Source organism: Gekko japonicus, unplaced genomic scaffold, assembly GCF_001447785.1.
Source record: "Gekko japonicus isolate JY-2015 unplaced genomic scaffold, Gekko_japonicus_V1.1 scaffold30, whole genome shotgun sequence".
Taxonomy (NCBI): domain Eukaryota; kingdom Metazoa; phylum Chordata; class Lepidosauria; order Squamata; family Gekkonidae; genus Gekko; species Gekko japonicus.
Window position 1 is genome coordinate 571,399 of NW_015168045.1, and position 18,275 is coordinate 589,673.

The 18,275-nt window shown below is 43.3% G+C and overlaps 1 protein-coding gene across 1 annotated transcript in view; it reads right to left on the minus strand.

Moving 5' to 3' along the window:
* Nucleotides 1-18,275, minus strand: part of AK5 (adenylate kinase 5) — a 176,038-nt gene that overhangs the window by 66,220 nt on the left and 91,543 nt on the right. The window contains exon 8 of the mRNA XM_015414258.1: nt 7,648-7,724. Coding sequence (XP_015269744.1) covers nt 7,648-7,724 — 77 coding nt within the window. The remainder of the gene's footprint in view (nt 1-7,647; nt 7,725-18,275) is intronic.

The following is an 18,275-nucleotide window of genomic DNA, read 5'->3' on the forward strand; positions in this document are numbered from 1 at the left end:
GTAGTTGGGGAGGGAGAAATGAAATCCTTCACGCAAGCCACTCACTAGTAATTATGTGTTTCTCAACCACCTATTTTGATTGCACTGTGCTTAAAATTAAAAGGGAAGTCAGAAACCTTAGCAGTACATTCAGTTTAACTTGAAGCTATTTTTGTAAGACAACACAACTGTTTCTTGCCTTTTTCCTTCTGTTTTCTTTTACAAATACAATCATCAGTCTTTACTCCACCTTTCCACTTGTCAAATCCTTAGTGCAATCAGTGATCCTCCAAGGAGCTACATACTGTCATGTCTTGGACTTTTTTTGCCCATTTGGGGTAAAGTAAGATGGCAGTATTCTCATATAGTTAAAAGAAGTTTGAAAAATGGATCAGTGTTTATGCTGTATATATTCATCCCATCTCCCCTTCTATTAAACTAGACTATTCTAATGCATTGTCTTCATGGGCCTGCCTCATAACCACATGACTGCTGCTATGCTCCACTGCAACAGCTTCGCTCATCTGAGCAAAGCCTTCTGAAGATAACACCCTGCAGAAGTATGATAGATAAGTAACCATACCTCGTGTGGAACAACCTGATTGAGGTGGTCAGGAAGGCTCCCACATTTTTGTCACTCCATAAACTATATGAAACAGAATGGTTCAGGAAGGCATTTTTATATAGGAAATAGGATTGATTGGATGGTTGAAGCAGAGTCAGCTGAAATTAAATCCATCGAAGATGGAGGTCCTGTGGCTGGGGAGTGGAGTCCTGGTATCAGGTATCCAACTTCCAGCTCTGGACAATGTTCCTTTATTGCCAGTACCAACAGTGAAGAGTCTAGGCTTGGATGCCTCCCTTTCAGTGGAGGCCGAGATCACAAATGTGGCCAGGCTGGTGTTTTTCTATCTATGCCAAGTCCGGCAACTGGCATCCTTCCTATCTCACCCTGATCATGCATTGGTCACCTCCAGACTAGATTACTGTAACTTACTCTACATAGGGCTATCCTTGAGGCTGACCCAGAAACTTCAACTGGTCCAGAATGTGGTGGCACAGGTCCTTACAGGAGCTGCTATTAGAGCACATACTCAACCCATGCTTCAGCAGCTGCACCGACTCCAGATTGAGTACTGGATCAGGTTCAAGGTGTTGGTTTTAACCTTTAAAGCTCTTCACGGTCTGGGATCAATGTATCTTTGGAACCATCTCCCCTGGCACACCAGGCCCATATCCAGGATTTTTTAATTTGTGGGGCCTTCAAATAAGTTGGGGGTACCCCCCCCCCACACCCCAAGTGAGCAGCCTCGCTCCTGTTCTTCCCTGCAACTCATGCCCCAGTTGGTCTTCATGAGCCTCTTGGCCAGAGCAGGCATGGGGCAAGGAGGGAGAGGCAAGCCAAAACTCCAGGTGCCACTTGGGGAAGGGGAGCTGAGTCACCCATGCAGCAGACAGGGCAAGCCATTCTTCAGGCCAACATTCTTGTTGAGGCTGCAGCCATTGACATGGGGGGAGCTGTGGTTGACAGAAGGAGGCTGCCCACCCAGTTTTCTGGGGCCCTGATTCATCCAGGCCCTCATGAAGCAGTTTGCCTTCATGCACCTGTGTGATGAGGAGGCAGTCAAGCACACCATCCTCAAGCTTAACAATCTCCCACTGCATGGCCTAGACCCACACACACCGTCAAGGTCTTTATGGGCAACATCTTGGCTGCATGCACTAATAGCAAGCTGGGCATCCTCTTCCAGCAGTATAGGCCCATTGTTGAATGTGATGTTGTCAAAGGTATCAGTGAGAGTGAGAGGCTCCATTCTCTTCCTTGGGTGCAAGACACCTGCAAGCCAGGTCCCTCCTCCCATTTCCAGTTTCCTCCTCATACCTCTTCCTTACCAAGCAGCATAGTAAGGCAATGACAGAGCCTTCAACAAATGGGGCAGGGGGTAGACTGGTTCTGGCTGGAAGCAAGCCACACTTGGGGAAGAGGTGGTGGCAGGGGGCCCTCCGGGCAGCCCAGAGAGTCGGGGGCCTGGGCTGGATGGGAGGTTGTGGGGCCTTGGCAGGAAGTCAGGGGGCCAGGCCCTGAGAGGCCCCACCATATCTATGGTCCTGTGGCATGCACCCCAAACAGCATTATAGTATTCAGATAACAACACACTGACGATCCTGGGGCCAAGGAATATTCTTTTCAGCTGTAGCTCCAGCTTGGTGAAATGTGCTTCCAACTGAGATCCAGGCCCTCCAGGATTTGGTACAATTCTGCAGGGCCTGTAAAATGAAAATGTTCCGCCAAGCATATGGATGAGGCCAGGAGAACTCCCAATAATGCAGATATCTGCCATTTCTCTCCCCCTGGGACAGTGTTATAATGTTATTCTGTGCCATCTGTTCAGTTGTAAATGTTTAGAATTGTTTTTAACTTGTATGTTTTAACCATATTGTAATTTGCTTATCACATGTTGTGACCTGCTCTAAGCCCCACAATAGTGGGTGAGGGTGGGATAAAAATGAATGAATAAATAAATAAAGCCAAATAAAACTTCATTTAGCAGTTTCTGAACTAAAGTATCTTGAGATTCTCTAAACCTACTGTGAAATGATCCTTCATAAAATCATTTGTTGTTGTTCAGTCGTATTGTCAAGTCTGACTCTTTGCGACCCCATGAACCACATCATTACAAGAGGCCTAAAAAAACGTAAAGGTCAAATTCTAAGCAAATCATAGGAAAATGGATTTGAAAAGGGGGGCTGGGTGGGTGGATGTGGGAGTGAAATTATCTCTAACAGATTTTTTAAAAATCAGTTTGAAAAGGCAATGAAATTCTGAGTGGGAGCAGCTGAGAATTTAAGGAAAAACTACTAACATGGGGAAACAATATTTAGCAATGTAAATGAAAGAACAAAGAGATGAAAGCAAGCAAAATAAAACCAGGAAACTTAATAGCTCACTTAACTGAAGATGTGGGATACTTGGATTTTATTTATAATGGTCTATCTGCAACGGGGGGGGGGGGAGAGGGATTTTAAATGCTATATATCCCCCAAAGTAGAATAATTTGCATAATTTTTAGATTCTTGGAGTTATTGGCTAAGTAGACTTCTAGTATTGAGTTATTGAAAATGAGTGCTTTACATTATTTTGACTGTTTGAGATGATAATCCCTATTCCAGATATCATTGTTCCCTTTGCTCTCCCTTGATCTCAGTATTATTGTGTGTAGCATGTGTAGCAGCATACTGACATTTAAGACACAGGGCCCTTACTAGAGTCACCAGGTCCCCCTGGTCACAGGCAGGGGATGAGGGGGAAGAGTTGTCAGATCTAGGTTGGGACACTCTTGGAGATTTGAAGATGGAGCCTAGGGAGGACAGGGACTTCACTGGGGCACAATGCCATACAGTCCACTCGCCAATACATCTGTTTTCTCCAGAGGAACTGACCTCTGTAGTCTGGAGATTAGTTGTTATTCTGGGGGATCCTCAGGTCCCACCTGGAGGCTGGCAACCCTAGCCCTTACTATTGTTGTGTGGGTCACTGCCTGGATTTTATTCATTTATGTGATTTGTAGTCAACCTTTCTCACTGAGACTCAAAGTGGATTACAAAGTGTAGGTCAAATACAGTCAACAGGATAGGAAATCTAATAAACAAAGTCAGATGGTTTTAATTGCAGAAATCTAAAAACAACTGAAACAAAGCTGGAACAAAATGTAAGCATTAACACAACCTGTTAAACGATGCAGAAAGTACATAGTGGGATCCTCCTTACACCAACAGACAGTACATACTAGTACAGACAGTACATACACAGTAGTATAATCCACAGTCTCAGTTCCTTTACCAAAACATTTTTTTGAAACATTTCATTACCTGTTGTGATGGACTATCAAGGGTTAATGCCTCACAGAGTCTGAGAACCTTTGAGTAACAGGCTGTTCAAACAGAATGCTGTGGAGAGCATCAGTTAAGAAATGACAGTTGGGAACTGACAGTTGACGAAGAGACAGTTGAGCACTGACTGAGGACTGGGAAGGAGGCAAAGAGGCGTGAGAGGATCATGCAAGATCCCTATTCGAGCCAAAAAGGGACACACCTTCTAGTGAAGAGAAGTAATCCCTGCTCGGTGAAAAGGAACATAACTCTTAAGAGAGGAGTGATTCCTGGTCTGCTAAAGAGAAGGATTTTGGGATCTTCATTGTACATTCCTGCTTTCTAAAGATAAAGTATCAGTGAAATTCAGAAACCTATGTTTGCGAGTAAAAGTGGAAACAGAAAAGAAGGCCTCTCTCCCCAAAGTTTCAAAGACTGTGTTGAAAAGCAAAAACACTTACTTGCTGGCAACATATTAGATGGATTTAGTGTGATTACGTTACCTCAGTTTTTATTATTGGTTTACCTCATACATCCTACCCCTGATTCCACCTAACCTTTCCCCCACCAAGTTAAATAAAAAAATTTATTTTTGAACTTTCCAAAGCATCTTGTGTGCCATTGCAGAAGTGAAATATAAGTAGGTGATTTTGTCTCTTACCTCCCTCCCTGGGCTGGTCCAGCATCAAAATATATAATAATGTGACAGTGTGGGACAGCCATAGACCAACAAATAAGAAGAAAATAGATATAGGGGCTGCTCAGCAAGAAAGAAAGAAGAAACAAAGGGAAAATCATGTGTGTGAGGGAGGGAAGAGGGCAAGATTGCCATACCTGTGTAAATAAGCTGAAGTGTTGGAAGGAAGGTAGCTTCCTTACTCTCAAACTATGTTGGTATGGATTTTGGGTTCAAATTGGGATGTGGGCCATATTCACACATTTGTATGTCTGGTGTACATGTACCTTGACCACACATGGTAACAAAAATTACACTGGATGAGCATAGGAGTGGGCATGATCTTGCCCCCTCCCACATTCACTTTCCCTGGATAAAATCTTCCTAAGAGCCCCAGGGGATTCTAGTATGAGTGAATTCTGTTGTCTGGCAAGGTCCTCAACCCTGTTGAGTCTTAGGGCACTTTTGGAAGTTTGGGAAATAGTAGCGGACATCATCACAAAATAACTGTAATGGATGTGGGACCAACAACAATATTTTCTAATTTCTAACCCATGGGTCTCCAATTTTTTTGAGCCTGCAGGTACTGTTAGAATGCTGACACAGGGTGGTGGGTACAATGATGAAATGGCTGCCACAGAAGTCAGAAACAGGGGTCATTTCGTAGTAAAAGAGCTAGGGGAACTCATTAGCATAACTCATTAGCATATACCACACCCCCTGACATCACCGGAAGTGTGTCATAAGGCCACACCCCCTGGCATCACCGGAACTGTGTCATAAGGCCACACACCCCGCCCCCAACGGTCCCGGCCGCCGCCGCCGGCCTTGCAGCTCTACTGCCGAGCCCCATGAGGGGCCCGGCGGTGGACCTGCAAGGCTGGCGGGAGTGCAAGGAAACCCCGCGAAGGCCCTCCCTGGCCCCAGGCAGGCAGGGGTGGGGAGAGGCAGGGAGGAAGCAATTTACCCTCCCTCTTCTCCTGCCTCCTCCTGGCTGAATGAGGGCCGGAAGCGGGGCAGCCGGAAGCAAGGGGCGGGGCTTCGTCATGTGCCCCGCCCCCGTACCTCACCCGGGGGAACTGCGTTCCCCCGCGTTCCCCCCGAAATGACCTCTGGTCAGAACCAACCACAAAATGGATGCCCCAGGAGGTAGAGCCAACCACTAAATGTCAAGGAGCAAAGTTACACACTCTCATAGTAATTCTTCAACATTTCAGACAGAAATTCTGTTTAAGATGATGCTTTTCAATCTGCACAGCTAATCAGCTCTCCTGTGCCAGTCAGAAGCCCTGCTGGGCAAAAGTGCCACTTCGTCCTGCACACTTTCTAAAAAACACTTGTGAGGCACCCGGAAAGGTACTGGCAGGCACCATGGTTGGGACCTATATTTTAAGCTTGCATTGGAGGCAGCTTCTTCTGAATGGCTGCTCCCTACAGTCGCAAAAGCAATGCCTCCTGGGCACTTCTGAAACTCTTCCTCTCCTGCACTGAGAAGAAAGGAAAGCTGGAAACTGCATGAGTTCTACCTCTAAGCATCCCCATTGCCTACATATTATAGGCAGTAGTTGTGCAGTATATAATGAAACCTCTTGAAACCTCTTAAATCTAAAGTAAAGGAAGGTTCCTGCCACACAGGGGGAAAAAGTCGGGCAAAAGTGTGGCTTTTAAAAGCCGCACCAAAATAGGCACACGGTGGTGGGATCATACAGATCCCGTGAGCCGCGGCACAATTGCTCCCCGGCACGATCAGGTGCTGGGGAGACCGGGGAGACAGCGACGGGAGGCTGCCGAACTGCGCATGTCTGAGCATGCACAGTTCGGCCAGGAGCCGGCGATCCCATGGCCGGCCTTGATGCGGCCTTGCCAGAAGAACCACCTCGGTAGGTGGTTTATTTTTGCTGCGTGTTTTGGGCAGAAGGGCCGGATCGGGGAGGGGTGCGCAACGCTTCCCAGATGTTGCGGTGGGATTGCGCCCGTTTGCTGCGCCCCCGATCCATCCCTCTCCCGGCCCAAAACCTCTCGTGTGACCGGGGCCGAAGACTTGCATTCTAATTAGAGTTGAAATGCTTTGCACATATATACTCTGCTCTGAAAACAAATCCACTGGAATACACAAAAAATGTGTTTAAACAGCTACCATAAAGTAGAATATCTGTCTCTCCTCCCCTGATCAATTTTTATTGGCCTGCCTCTACTCCAGATCTCTGTCCATCTTTGGGACTCAGAGAAGCACAATTGCACACAAATGGCTTAACATTTATTCACAGTTGCCAAATCGAGATTCTTTTAGTGTTTTTATGTGGCAACCAAAATGAAATAGGTTAAAGGCCCATGTTTCTTAGTAGCATGGACACAGGGATGCCTGGCAACCTTGCTATACACTGGCTTGCCACGAAAAACCCTTTACAGCAAACGTAAATTCTCAGATACTTATGGTGGCAAAGTAAAAAGTGCTTACTCTACACAAACTGCTTACTACATTATATTCGCTTTAAATCCATCAGCTACATCAGTCTTCCAAAAGCCCTTATACTTCCTGTTATCTGGGAGGAAGGAAGGCTTATAAATGTTTTAAATAAATAAATACTAAAATATCTCTACCTCCATAACAAGTAAATTCTCACACAAATGCACAAATGGACTAAGAAAAAGACCTTGCCTATCACAGATTTCAGTGTGAGTCCTTCCCCTTAATTTCTATATAAATAGATGTTAGAATGCCAGAACATCCTCCTGAATGTTTATTTATTCACTGAAGTATTTATGATGGGTTAGATCACAAGGTTCTGTTTTGCTAACTGCAGTCTGTGTATGCAGAAGATCAATCCCTGGCATCTCTAGGTGAAAGATCTCAGTGCCAAGTGTTGGGAAAGAGCTTATATCAGCCTGGGATCCCAGTGAGTTGCAGCCAGTCAGAGATAATATGAGGTAGACAGAGCAAAGTCTGGTATTATATAAGATATGTAGCCTTATAACTAATTTAATCCACCACATCACAGGCAGAACACGGAAGTCTATAGGTAGCCTATAAAAAAATGAAAGAAAACCAGAAGGGAAAACAATTGACTTAAGAAGATGACATGTCTCTCTCTGTGTGTATGAGACAAACAGAGAGAAATTACCTGGTCTTCAAAGTCAAATTCTGTATCTGCAATATCTCCGGAGTCCACAATGAGATTAAGATCAAGTTCACATGGACCTAAAAAAGAAAAATGAAATGAAACTTCTGAAATAAGATAGCTAGAAATCACAGTATTCAGTGGACACAGGAATATAACAGTGATGTGGTGGGGCCCATTCTGGCATTTAAATCACCTGCCAGAAAAAATTGGGCATCCAGATGTTCATATACCAATTTTGTTATATAGCTATTCAGCTCCAACCAATTTTTCTAAGTATCTGACTTTTTGGTTACAGGAGGAAGATATGCATTTATAATAATAAGGCTTCCATCCCTCCAATTCAACAACAAGGCCATAGCTAGATGGAGTAGGGGTTCTTTTAGTACACATTGCACCTTTAGAGAGGTGGAAACAAGAATACTCAGCCCCCCCATCAGTCTCCCTGGTCCTTTACCCAAAACTGCCCCTAAATTATAAGAATAAAATCCATCAAGTTCTGGAGTCTCCACTATCCATGTTTCCTGCAATAAAATTATATCAAAGTTATGCTGTAAAAAAGGTACATCTGTATACATAGAAAGACAACAGGTCCACCGTTTCAACAGACTCATTGTCATTTTCATGACAGCGGAACAAGGATAGTCAACCAGTTATTTCTTTTGGGGCTAGACTTGTTGAGGCAAGGGGCTCATTGGAATTATTGAGCCCCAGCTCTGACATAACTTGGACCTCCTCTTTGTCAGGGCCCTGAAGAGAGTCCACATCACTGCTTGCACCTCCATGGTCTAGAGGGAGACAATGACTGCTATTTTGGCAGATGGAAGTAATAGGCGAGGTAGTTTGCATAGGGTCCGATGGTAATTCTTCTCCCTCCCTCGACACAATACTAGTCATGTTGTTCATAGACAACGTATCAGAAAAGGGCAAGTCTTCATGTTGTCTTTCTTCTTTTGATGGATTCTCCAATTCAGTTAATGGGGAAAAGGTGTCCATCTGTTCTTTGTTCATGGGTATGAGAGGCTTTAAGAAAGATATTGGGTTAGAGAGGGCAAACATTGTTTCCTGTGTTTCTTGTAGTAACCCATGGTAGTTCTCTGAATTAGATGGTAGCCTGGATGCAATTAGCTGGTCTTGTGGCATATTAGTTGAAATGTCCATAAGATCCTCCATGTCAGTTTGAGACCTGAGAGTAGCACTTTGTCTAGGTTTAATCAGTGGAGGGACCTTTCTTATAGTTTCCCTAAATACTCTTTGGGGCCAAATTTGAAAGGATTATAATTTTTCCCCATCTGTAGTAACATAAGGGGGATGGTGGTTTAATTAAACTTTAAAACCAACATCCAATAGTTTCCTGCACTAGGTAGTCTTTCTACTTCCAATAGGTCAGTAGCCACAGAGTCAATTCTGAGCAGTGCATTCAGGGAATTGGATATTCTCTTTTTATCTGTTCCACGGCCATGATTTATTGACGTCTGAGCCACTTCCAAAGCTATCTTTTTTCCCCCCCATGTAAGCTCAGTCTCTCTGTCAGCTGGCAACATTAAATATGTCTTTGTTCCCTTTATGCATGTAAAAGGAGAATTTTTTCTGCTTTTTAATTGTGGATTTTGCAAGTCTTTTCCCTTCATAATTTCTCTATCATGACTCTTGTCAGCCTCATTTCTCATGTTTCTGAGATGGATTCTCGATTGGTCTGCAGTAATTTCCTCCGTTGAGTTCTCAATAAGTTTCAGAATAGCATCTAGCTGGTTTGCTATCCTGTTAATGTATTTGAAGATTTCAATTACTGTCTTAGCCGTAAGTAAACACTGATCACCAATTATTTTAAAAATATTTTATTTCAGTCCTTCATCAAGGCTGTCCAGTGGGAGTGAGTTTATCAGCTTGCCTGGAAAGGGCGTTGACAATTTAGGAAGCTGTGTTGTAATCTCCCCCTCATCCAAAACACCTATATTTTCAGTAGTTTGGGACAGAGATATCTCTTCTTGACTTTCAGCCGCCAAAATATCAAACATGTTGCTTGCGACTGGAGAGTCTGCTACAGAGTCTAAAAAGCCATCTATTTCCAACTGTCTGGATGCTTTAAGACCAGAAGTTGGAGATGAATCAGGGTCAGAAATATTTCTATTCCTTTTCCTCATCACGCCCTTTGGTTTCTTCATTCTTTCCCTTAGGCAATATAATATAGTTGCTGCCAGAGGCAAGAGTTAAGAGTTATTTTAGTCCCAAATAGGCACCTAGTAGGTAGAAAGCTATCTCTGGGGAGCCATTCAAAATTGGCAAAAGCCCAGTCTCACCACACATAAAATCAACAAAGCGACTCCCACCAACTGAGGAAGTACTCAGCACAGCTCCAGTAAACTTGGTACGAAAAATATCAGGTAGGAGAGAACAAAATAACCAAAACAGACTTATCTCTCCTTAATGATGTGGAGGAGCGTCCGCCATCTTGTCTGCTAATGTGGGTAGGGAAATGAGACCTGTATGATATGGCTGCCTACTTTTCACCATAACTAAGCTAATAGCAGCTCTGTGGGAAATAACTATTTCTATCAAGAAAATGGTATTGGGAGAGAAGAATTAAGCATGCTCCCTCACCACCATCCCATATATACCGTATTTTTTGGACCATAAGACTCACTTTTTCTTCCAAAAAAAGTGGGAGGAAAAGTGAGTGCGTCTTATGGACCGAAGGTTCAGAATATGTTTTTTCCTGTTTTCCTTCTTTAAAAACTAGGTGCGTCTTAAGGTCAGGTGCGTCTTATGGTCCGAAAAATACGGTAGTTTGATCATTTTTCTGGTTGACTAACAGCCAGTCATAGTTTTGTCAACTGCTAAGAGGGAATACACTCTTAATTAAAGAATTAGTACATAAACAGAAAACATGTAGGTATTTTGTATAAAACAGAATGAATCCACTATTCATTAGACCGCTTATTGCATTTCCTAACTGATGGGTGCTTCATATGATTCTCAAGTCTTTTTTTAAAGTAAGACATTTGCAGGTTATTTTTAGAAGCCGTTTCTTTCTCCTCCTCTTTCTCTTACTTTTAACCAGAGAGAAAGAGTTTCAAGTGTAGCAAAGTACATAAAGTATTTTTATAACATTCTTATTGATACCAGCATGTGTGCTTAAACATAAGGACCTTAACAGGAGCAGAGCTTGTACCAGCCAATGCATTCATAGTTTCAAAGGTTTCAAGTGATTTTAGATATGAACGTTATGTTCCTGGTTAGAGATTATGTCTCAACATTTATTTAAAAGGACTTATCTGTATTTATCAAAATAAAGAGTTCTTTGAAAAAGAAGGTTGGGGAGGGAGATATAATTACAACACGGGTTGTGTTAAACCCTAATTGCTAAGAAATAATAGGGAAAAATTGTATGTACATCATTTCCCCCACTCTTTCTTTGTCCAGCCAATCATAACAGTGGGCTAGTGACATCACAAAGCTGTGTGATATACTTGGGACTATGGCTTCCTTGCATTATTCTCACTTCTTTCCACTGTGCTATTTCTTGATGACAGAATGTTTGACTTAACTCCTTGTTGGTGGTGGAACTTGCGGTCAAGTCCCACCTGATTTATGATAACCCTCATGGGATTTTCAAGGCAAGAGACTTACAGAGGTGGTTTGCCATTGCCTGCCTCTGCATGGCAACTCTGGACTTCCTTGCAGTCCAAATACCAACCCAGGCTGACCCTGCTTGACTTCCAAGATCTGATGAGATTAGACTAGCCTGCCTGGGCCATCCAGGTCAGGGCCCTTAACTCCTTAGCAAGCTTTAAAGCTCATATTCTTCTCATCATAAGATCAGATAAGAGAGGCGAGGAAAAGAATATGAATGCCACTTTAAAATCAAGTAATTATATCTGATTCATCATGTTAATATTATCAGAGTAAGTAACTCCTCCAACCTTTCCAAAGTGTCTATGAATAGTATAGAAAGTATGGTAGATCTCTATCTAGAAAGCAAATCAGAGAGTTCTGGCATAGTCACTCTGACTTTGACTTTTCCCCAGCAAGAATCACTAGCATTAAGAGCACAGTGGAGAAGAAAGGGGGACTATTTCTGCTTCAGTGTAACTCCATTCCTACAGACAGGCCACTGGTTCACCCATACCTAGCTTAGCTTTAAATGCTTTGTGGTGAAGCCTAGGCTGATTGTGACTGCAGTCTGTCTGACCCTTCCAAGCAGGCTCATTTCCATGTCCAACTGTCTTTGGCCTGAAAGATATCACAGATTGCACTGACAGTATTCTGGAGCTGTTCTTTCTGTGTTGAGAAACCTGAACAATGATTCCGTGAAAGTGATCCTTCAAGATACTTATTTTAGGTTACTTTTGGCTACCTATGGAATAACATTAAAACTTTTTAGCCAGTCTAGTGTTTAATTGTATGAAATATTCTAATATAGTTATATAACAAAGATCCCACAGACCTCTAAAGTGCAAAAAGAACCTCTGATGCTTCTGAAATGCCATTTCTCAACTCCTGTCCTGTCACTATCCAATGATCTATGAGAACGCAGTATTAGCTGATTTCTGAAGCTATTTTTCTATTGAAATGAGATGCAGTCAAGGATTTAAATTGGCCATAAATCCCTTTACCAGAAAGTTAAAAGCCTTAAAGTGGCTTTAATGAGGTGCCTGCACACAGGCAGGTAGGTATACCACATAATTGGATGAAACATACATTTATAATAAGGTGGCACTAGGGATGGGCATAAACTGGGAAAATGGTGGTTCATGGTTTGTTTGATTACACAAACCACAAACCATGAACCTTCATGAATTTTCCCTGTTTCCCAAACTGGTTTGTGGTTCATTTGGTTCGTGAGCTTGGGAGGTGGTAGAACAGCCCCCTTATGAGAGGGATACCAAACTCACAGGGAGTCTTCAGAAGACTCTCTTCCACCCACCTTCCAAGTTTGGCAAATATTGAATTTGGGATGTCTGAGTTATAGCCCCCCCAAGCAGGAGCCCCCAGGAAAGCTCAGCTCTAGCCCCCCCTTAAATCAGCCACACAGCAAGCAATTCTTCTTAACTCGCTCTCACATGATGACTAACTTCTTTCCCTTCCTGCTGCAAAGTGAAAGCAGTTGAGTCAGGATGTGGTATATATATACAATCTGCTCCCATAGAGCAGAATGGGAGCTCCGTGGTAGCTCTCAGAACTGTCATTAAAGCTATGGACAACTTCTATGGGTGTTTCTAGGGCTTTCCACAAGTCCACCCCCAGCGTTGCCTACGAATTGATTGAATCGGTGCCAGGCTGCTTGGAGAATGAACCGTTCTAATGAATCAAATGAACCTCCACAGAAAACAGTTTGTTTTTGGATTTGGGAAGGATGCAACCAAATGAATTGGTTTGAAATGAACCACAAACCAGCCTCATTTGTGCTCAAACCACAGTTCCTTTCTTGGTTCATGCCTATCCCTAGATGGCACTCACAGTTGTGTTCAAATAATATACACTGTTTCTGAGGCATTTGTTGTGTAAAGGGAAACTTGTTTCACTTTCTTACAAAAAGTAAATAGCAAGCTTTGTTTCTAAGGCCTCCACTGTTAGATTCAGTTAGATTGCACTGCTGGGTTGTCTAAATTTAGCTGTTATTAATTTAAAGCTCCTCTAAATGAAGCAGCCTTACCTTGATGCAAGTTAATTAAGCAGGCTTTCTAAACCACTTACATGTCAAGAAAGGCATTATTTGAATGATACACTTGGTATTCTAGTTCCTGTTTTTCTCCCCAAGCAAATGTGGTGAGGAGACACTTTCAGGTGACTTCTACCCTCCACTTCTATGTAAATGTTCTCTCCCCCTAACCCTAGCTAAAAGCCTGGCTGGTGGAAAACCAGCACTGGTGAAGGAATTTGCAGGGTGAAACCTCTACTTCCAAATAGTCCTTCCTGAAGAGAACTCCCTGCCCCGTCTCCCCATATTCATATTATCTTGGCAAATGCAGTTTTGCCAAACATGCTTTAGCAGAGATGATGTAGAGTTCTGACCTCAGCAAAAATAGATTAATTATTCCTGCATGGCACCACTTTTATTTTCAGTTTATACTCTGTTTCCATTGGCAACACTTAAGGAATGTTTTCATTGATCACTTAACTTGTTGTGGGTTTGAAATAATATCATGAAAATTCCACAGAAATATTAGTTGTTCTTGTGTTTATTTTACTTATGGAACATGGGCTGCTAAGAGGCATAAAAACTGTTGGTATCTGCCAGGGCTCTAGTCGGGGGGGAGCTCTCAGGTACGGAGCTCCGGAAGAGAACCTCTAGGGGGCGGGGCGGTCACGTGGTGAAGCCCCGCCCCCTTCTTTACCCCGCCCTCTGCTTCGATCCTCATTCCGTTTGGGAATGAGGATGAAGCAGGAGGGTAAGTAGCCGGGCCTTCTGACACACTTCCGGTGATGTCAGGGGGTGTGGCCTTCTGTCACTTCCGGTGATGTCAGGGGGCGTGGCATATGCAAATAAGTTATGCTAATGAGTTATGCTAATGAGCTCCGGCAGCTCTTTTTCTACAACAAGACCCCTGGTATCTGCACTCCCTATATTTATGAAATAGTTCAGAATTCAGGAAAGAACAACCTAGTTTCTTTAATTTAAGATGATGGGCATCAAAATGATAATTGCTTTATTTTTGTTCTCTTGTGTTTAATATAAAAAGGATACACTGCTAGGGACACATACTAGAGACTTACTTCTGAGTATATATGCTTAGGCTGCATTTTTACTGAATTCCCAATCTACAGAATTTCATAACTAGTTGTTACCCATAGCAGCTGCCTTAATACATGGGCAGAAACAACAATTATGAAGAATATAATTATTGACTATTATGACATGAGGGGGAAATCCCCAGTGTCATGGATCAATCAGGGCTCAGCAATAGTGAGGACTCCTCAGGAGAAGAGGAGCCTCATATAGCCAGCCTTGAGTTAATAGGAGAAACTGACCAGCAGGAAAATGAGCTGCAGGCTTGTCAGGATTCACAGCCAACAGCTGGTACAGAGCCACCAACACCCTCCAGCCCTGATTCAGCAGGTGAACCTCAGTTAGCTGACATAGGCTGAGAACAGAATTAAGAGTAAGAAGACAGAGCGCACAAAGATGAGTAGTTGCAGGATTATTTCTGAGCAGCTGGCTGCAAGTGTGATCCTTAGGCATGGGGTCATAAAAACCCCACGACCTTGCCTAGCCTGACTTCTGAGCAGCTGGCTGCAAACATGACCTTTAGGCATGGGGCTAGAAAAACCAGCCAAAAGAGGCTGTTAGGCATGGCTGCAACACATATAGTAGACACTAAGCCACTGACTCTGCCTTGCCTGACTGCTGGATCCTGGAGCTTGGATGGAATGACTCTGCCTTACCTGACTTTGTAACCCCTGACCTTGAACTGAACAACTCTGCCTTGCTTGACTTATGGACCCCAGACCATGGACTGAACAACCGTGCCTTGCCTGACTTCTGGCACCTGATATTTGGAGCCTGCAATCCAGTTCACCCACTCTCAAACTGGGAGCAGCCACAGGGTGGTGGAAAGGAGCCTCTCCCATTAAAGAGCTATAACCCACCTTACAGCTAATTGGCAGCTCCAGGTAGAACTGGCGTGGGATCCCAGAAGTAACAGCAAATAAGACAAGGAATGGCAAGGTGGTATCAGACTCTGCCAGTCAGGGACCAGAGTTCAGTGGACGGCTCACTTTGAAAATACAGTTAGTAATGCTTCCGCTACGGTTTTTGCTTCAATGTCCTTTAGAGGAACGTCTTCCGGGAACTTGGTTGTGTAATCGACTATAGTTAGAATGTACTTGTTCCCTCTCCTGGTGACTCAAGAGATGGGACTGACAGTTTCCACTCCTGTCTTCTCAAAAGCTGCTGCGACTACAGGGACTGGCTGTAATAGTCCTTTGGTTTTATCTAAGGCTTTTCCTACCATTTGGCAGGCCTGGCACGACTTGCAAAAAGCCCTTATTTCCTTTCCCATATTGGGCCAAAAGAACCTTTCCTGCACTCAGTTCCTTGTTTTGTTGATGCCTAGGTGAGAGGCCATCAGTGTTGCATGTGCTAAGTTCAACACTTGCATTCTATATTTCCTGGGAATGACCAATTGTTTCTTTTTCTCCCAGACTACATTATGTTTTCTTTTTAAGGCCACCTGATATAGTCTCTGGTCATAAATTTTAAATTGACAAGGATTTTCCACCGTGACCTCTTGTTCACTTACTTCAGCTTTCTGCCACAGTTCTTGTAAGCTGGATCTTGTCGCTGTTCAGTCAGGAACTCTGCTGCATGTACGCTCTGTAACAATGTTTCCTCTTCCTCTGGTTGCTGCTCAGTCTGATCACATGGTTGTGCTGTCATACTTCTGGTGACAATGCTGGCTGAGACGTCCTGCTGGCTTTTTATTTGGGAAGCCAGATCATTTCCCAATAAAATTGGTATATCAATATCATTAAGAACTCCCAGTAACCATTTGGAAGTCCTTGTACTTTATAGGAACTTCAACTAGGGCCACTTCAAATGCAGGTCCTCGAATGCCTTTAATGGTGTATGATTTCCCAGGCAAATACTGATGTTTCTGCACAAATCCTGGTTGGATCAAAGAAACTTGTGCCCCAGTATCTCTATAAGCCTCTACCTCTTTATCATTCACTGTCACAGTCTCCATATATTCCTCATTCAAACCTTCTTGCACCCTCCATACTTGTAAAATCCTAGTGGGTTTTTCTTGTGGTGCATTCTCTGTAGGTGTAGGGGTTTCAGTTGTCTCTGTGTCTGGGTTCAAGCACTTCACTACTTTAACAGTTTTAGGTGGTAGTGTCCATTCCCCCTTCTCCAGCTGTAGGCAGAATTTTTAAAAATGCCCTTCCTCTTAGCAATGGAAGCAGATAACCTCCCTCTTTCCAGGGCTTTTTTTGTAGAAAAAGCCCAACAGGAACGCATTAGCATAATAGACCACACCCAACAGCAGAAACTCATTAGCATATTAGGCAATATCCCTGACTGCACAGCTCATTAGCATATTAGGTCACACCCCAATGTTTCCCCTTGGGTTGTTAACAGTCCCAAACTTTTCTGAGTGGTTCCAGACTTTGGGTTTTTTCACAGGGGCAACCCACATAGATTTTCCTAAATCCCCTTCTATTTCAACAAGTATAATACTTGCCTCTTCCATAGTTTTTAATTTTTTGTCCTTCAAAATCCATCTGTACTGGGAGGGAACTTGACTGTAAAACTGTTCTAGTTTTCAAACTCTCCTGGTGACTCAAGAGATGGGACCAACTCAAACTGTTTTCAAATCTTCTAAAGTGGTAACTTTACTTCCTTCAATCCATCTGTTAAGGGCTCTATCTAAGTGACTCCCTAATTGAGAATATGTCTCACCTGGCTTCCTTTTAATGTCTCTGAATATTTTCCTGCTTTGCTCAGCAGTGAACCCATATCTGATCCTAACTCATTCTTTGAATAACTTATAGTTAGATGTCTCTGCACCCCACATTTCTGAGTATATTTCACTCAAACCTCTGCAAATCTGGGGTCTTAAGTACAACATTCTATCTCCCTCATCTATCTGTAAATCATGACAGGTTCTTTCAAAACTAAACAGAAAAGCTTCCACATCATCCCCTTTCTGATATCTGGGGAACTTTTCCTGTTCCACTGAAGGGTAGTTTTCATTTCTAGTGTCACTATGAAGCTCTGCCTTTAATTGAATTTCATGGAGCTTCAAATTAAACATTTTCTCTTCATGTTCTCTTTCTGCCTCTCTTTGTCTGTCTTTGTCCACTATTCTAAGCCTCTCAAGTTCTCTGTCTTCCCCCCCCCTCTGCCTGCCTTTGTTCTTTTTCTGCTAGTATCCTGGCCATTTGAATTTCTTTTTCAGCCTCTATTCGGGTTAACTCTATCTGTAATTTCATGGCCTCAATATTTTGACTAGGATTCTCCTCAGGAATCCCTCCCTGTGCCTGTCCATCCCCAGTTGCTTTAACTGTTTTCTGTGGAGGTGCCATTTCTGACAGGAATGTTCTTTTAAACTGTTCCAATATTTATACTGCAGTTTCCTCTTACTGGCTAGTGTGCTTGTGTGACACTTATTTGTGGATTTTTGTTCAAAATCCCACCTCTTGCCACCACTTATGCAATGATCTTGACCGAGTGGGACCTCAGTTTATACTACTGGATTCAGATTCTCACTGTTCTGACTGATCACCTCATCTTTCTGAGGGATGACCAGTTTACTCTAAAAAGTGTATTCGGGGATTGTTTCTCTTGTGGATTGAGGATGTCTGCCAGTTATGAATCCCTATCAACAGGAGTCATTTAGTAGAAAAAGAGGTGCAGGAGCTCATTAGCATAACTCATTAGCATAACAGCATAACTTATTTGTATATGCCACACCCCCTGACATCACCAGAAGTGTGTCAAAAGGCAACACCCACTGCTCAGGCTACACTGGACTGTTTTGGATTGCTAGCTATTTTTTGGGGGGGGGGACGTGCAGATCTGTCCTCACAGAGGAGGGAGAGCTTGACTGAGGGCTGCTGGGAGCAGGGGGTGGGGCTTGTTACATGTGCCCACCCCCTGGGCTCTTTACTGCCGGAGCTCTGCTCCT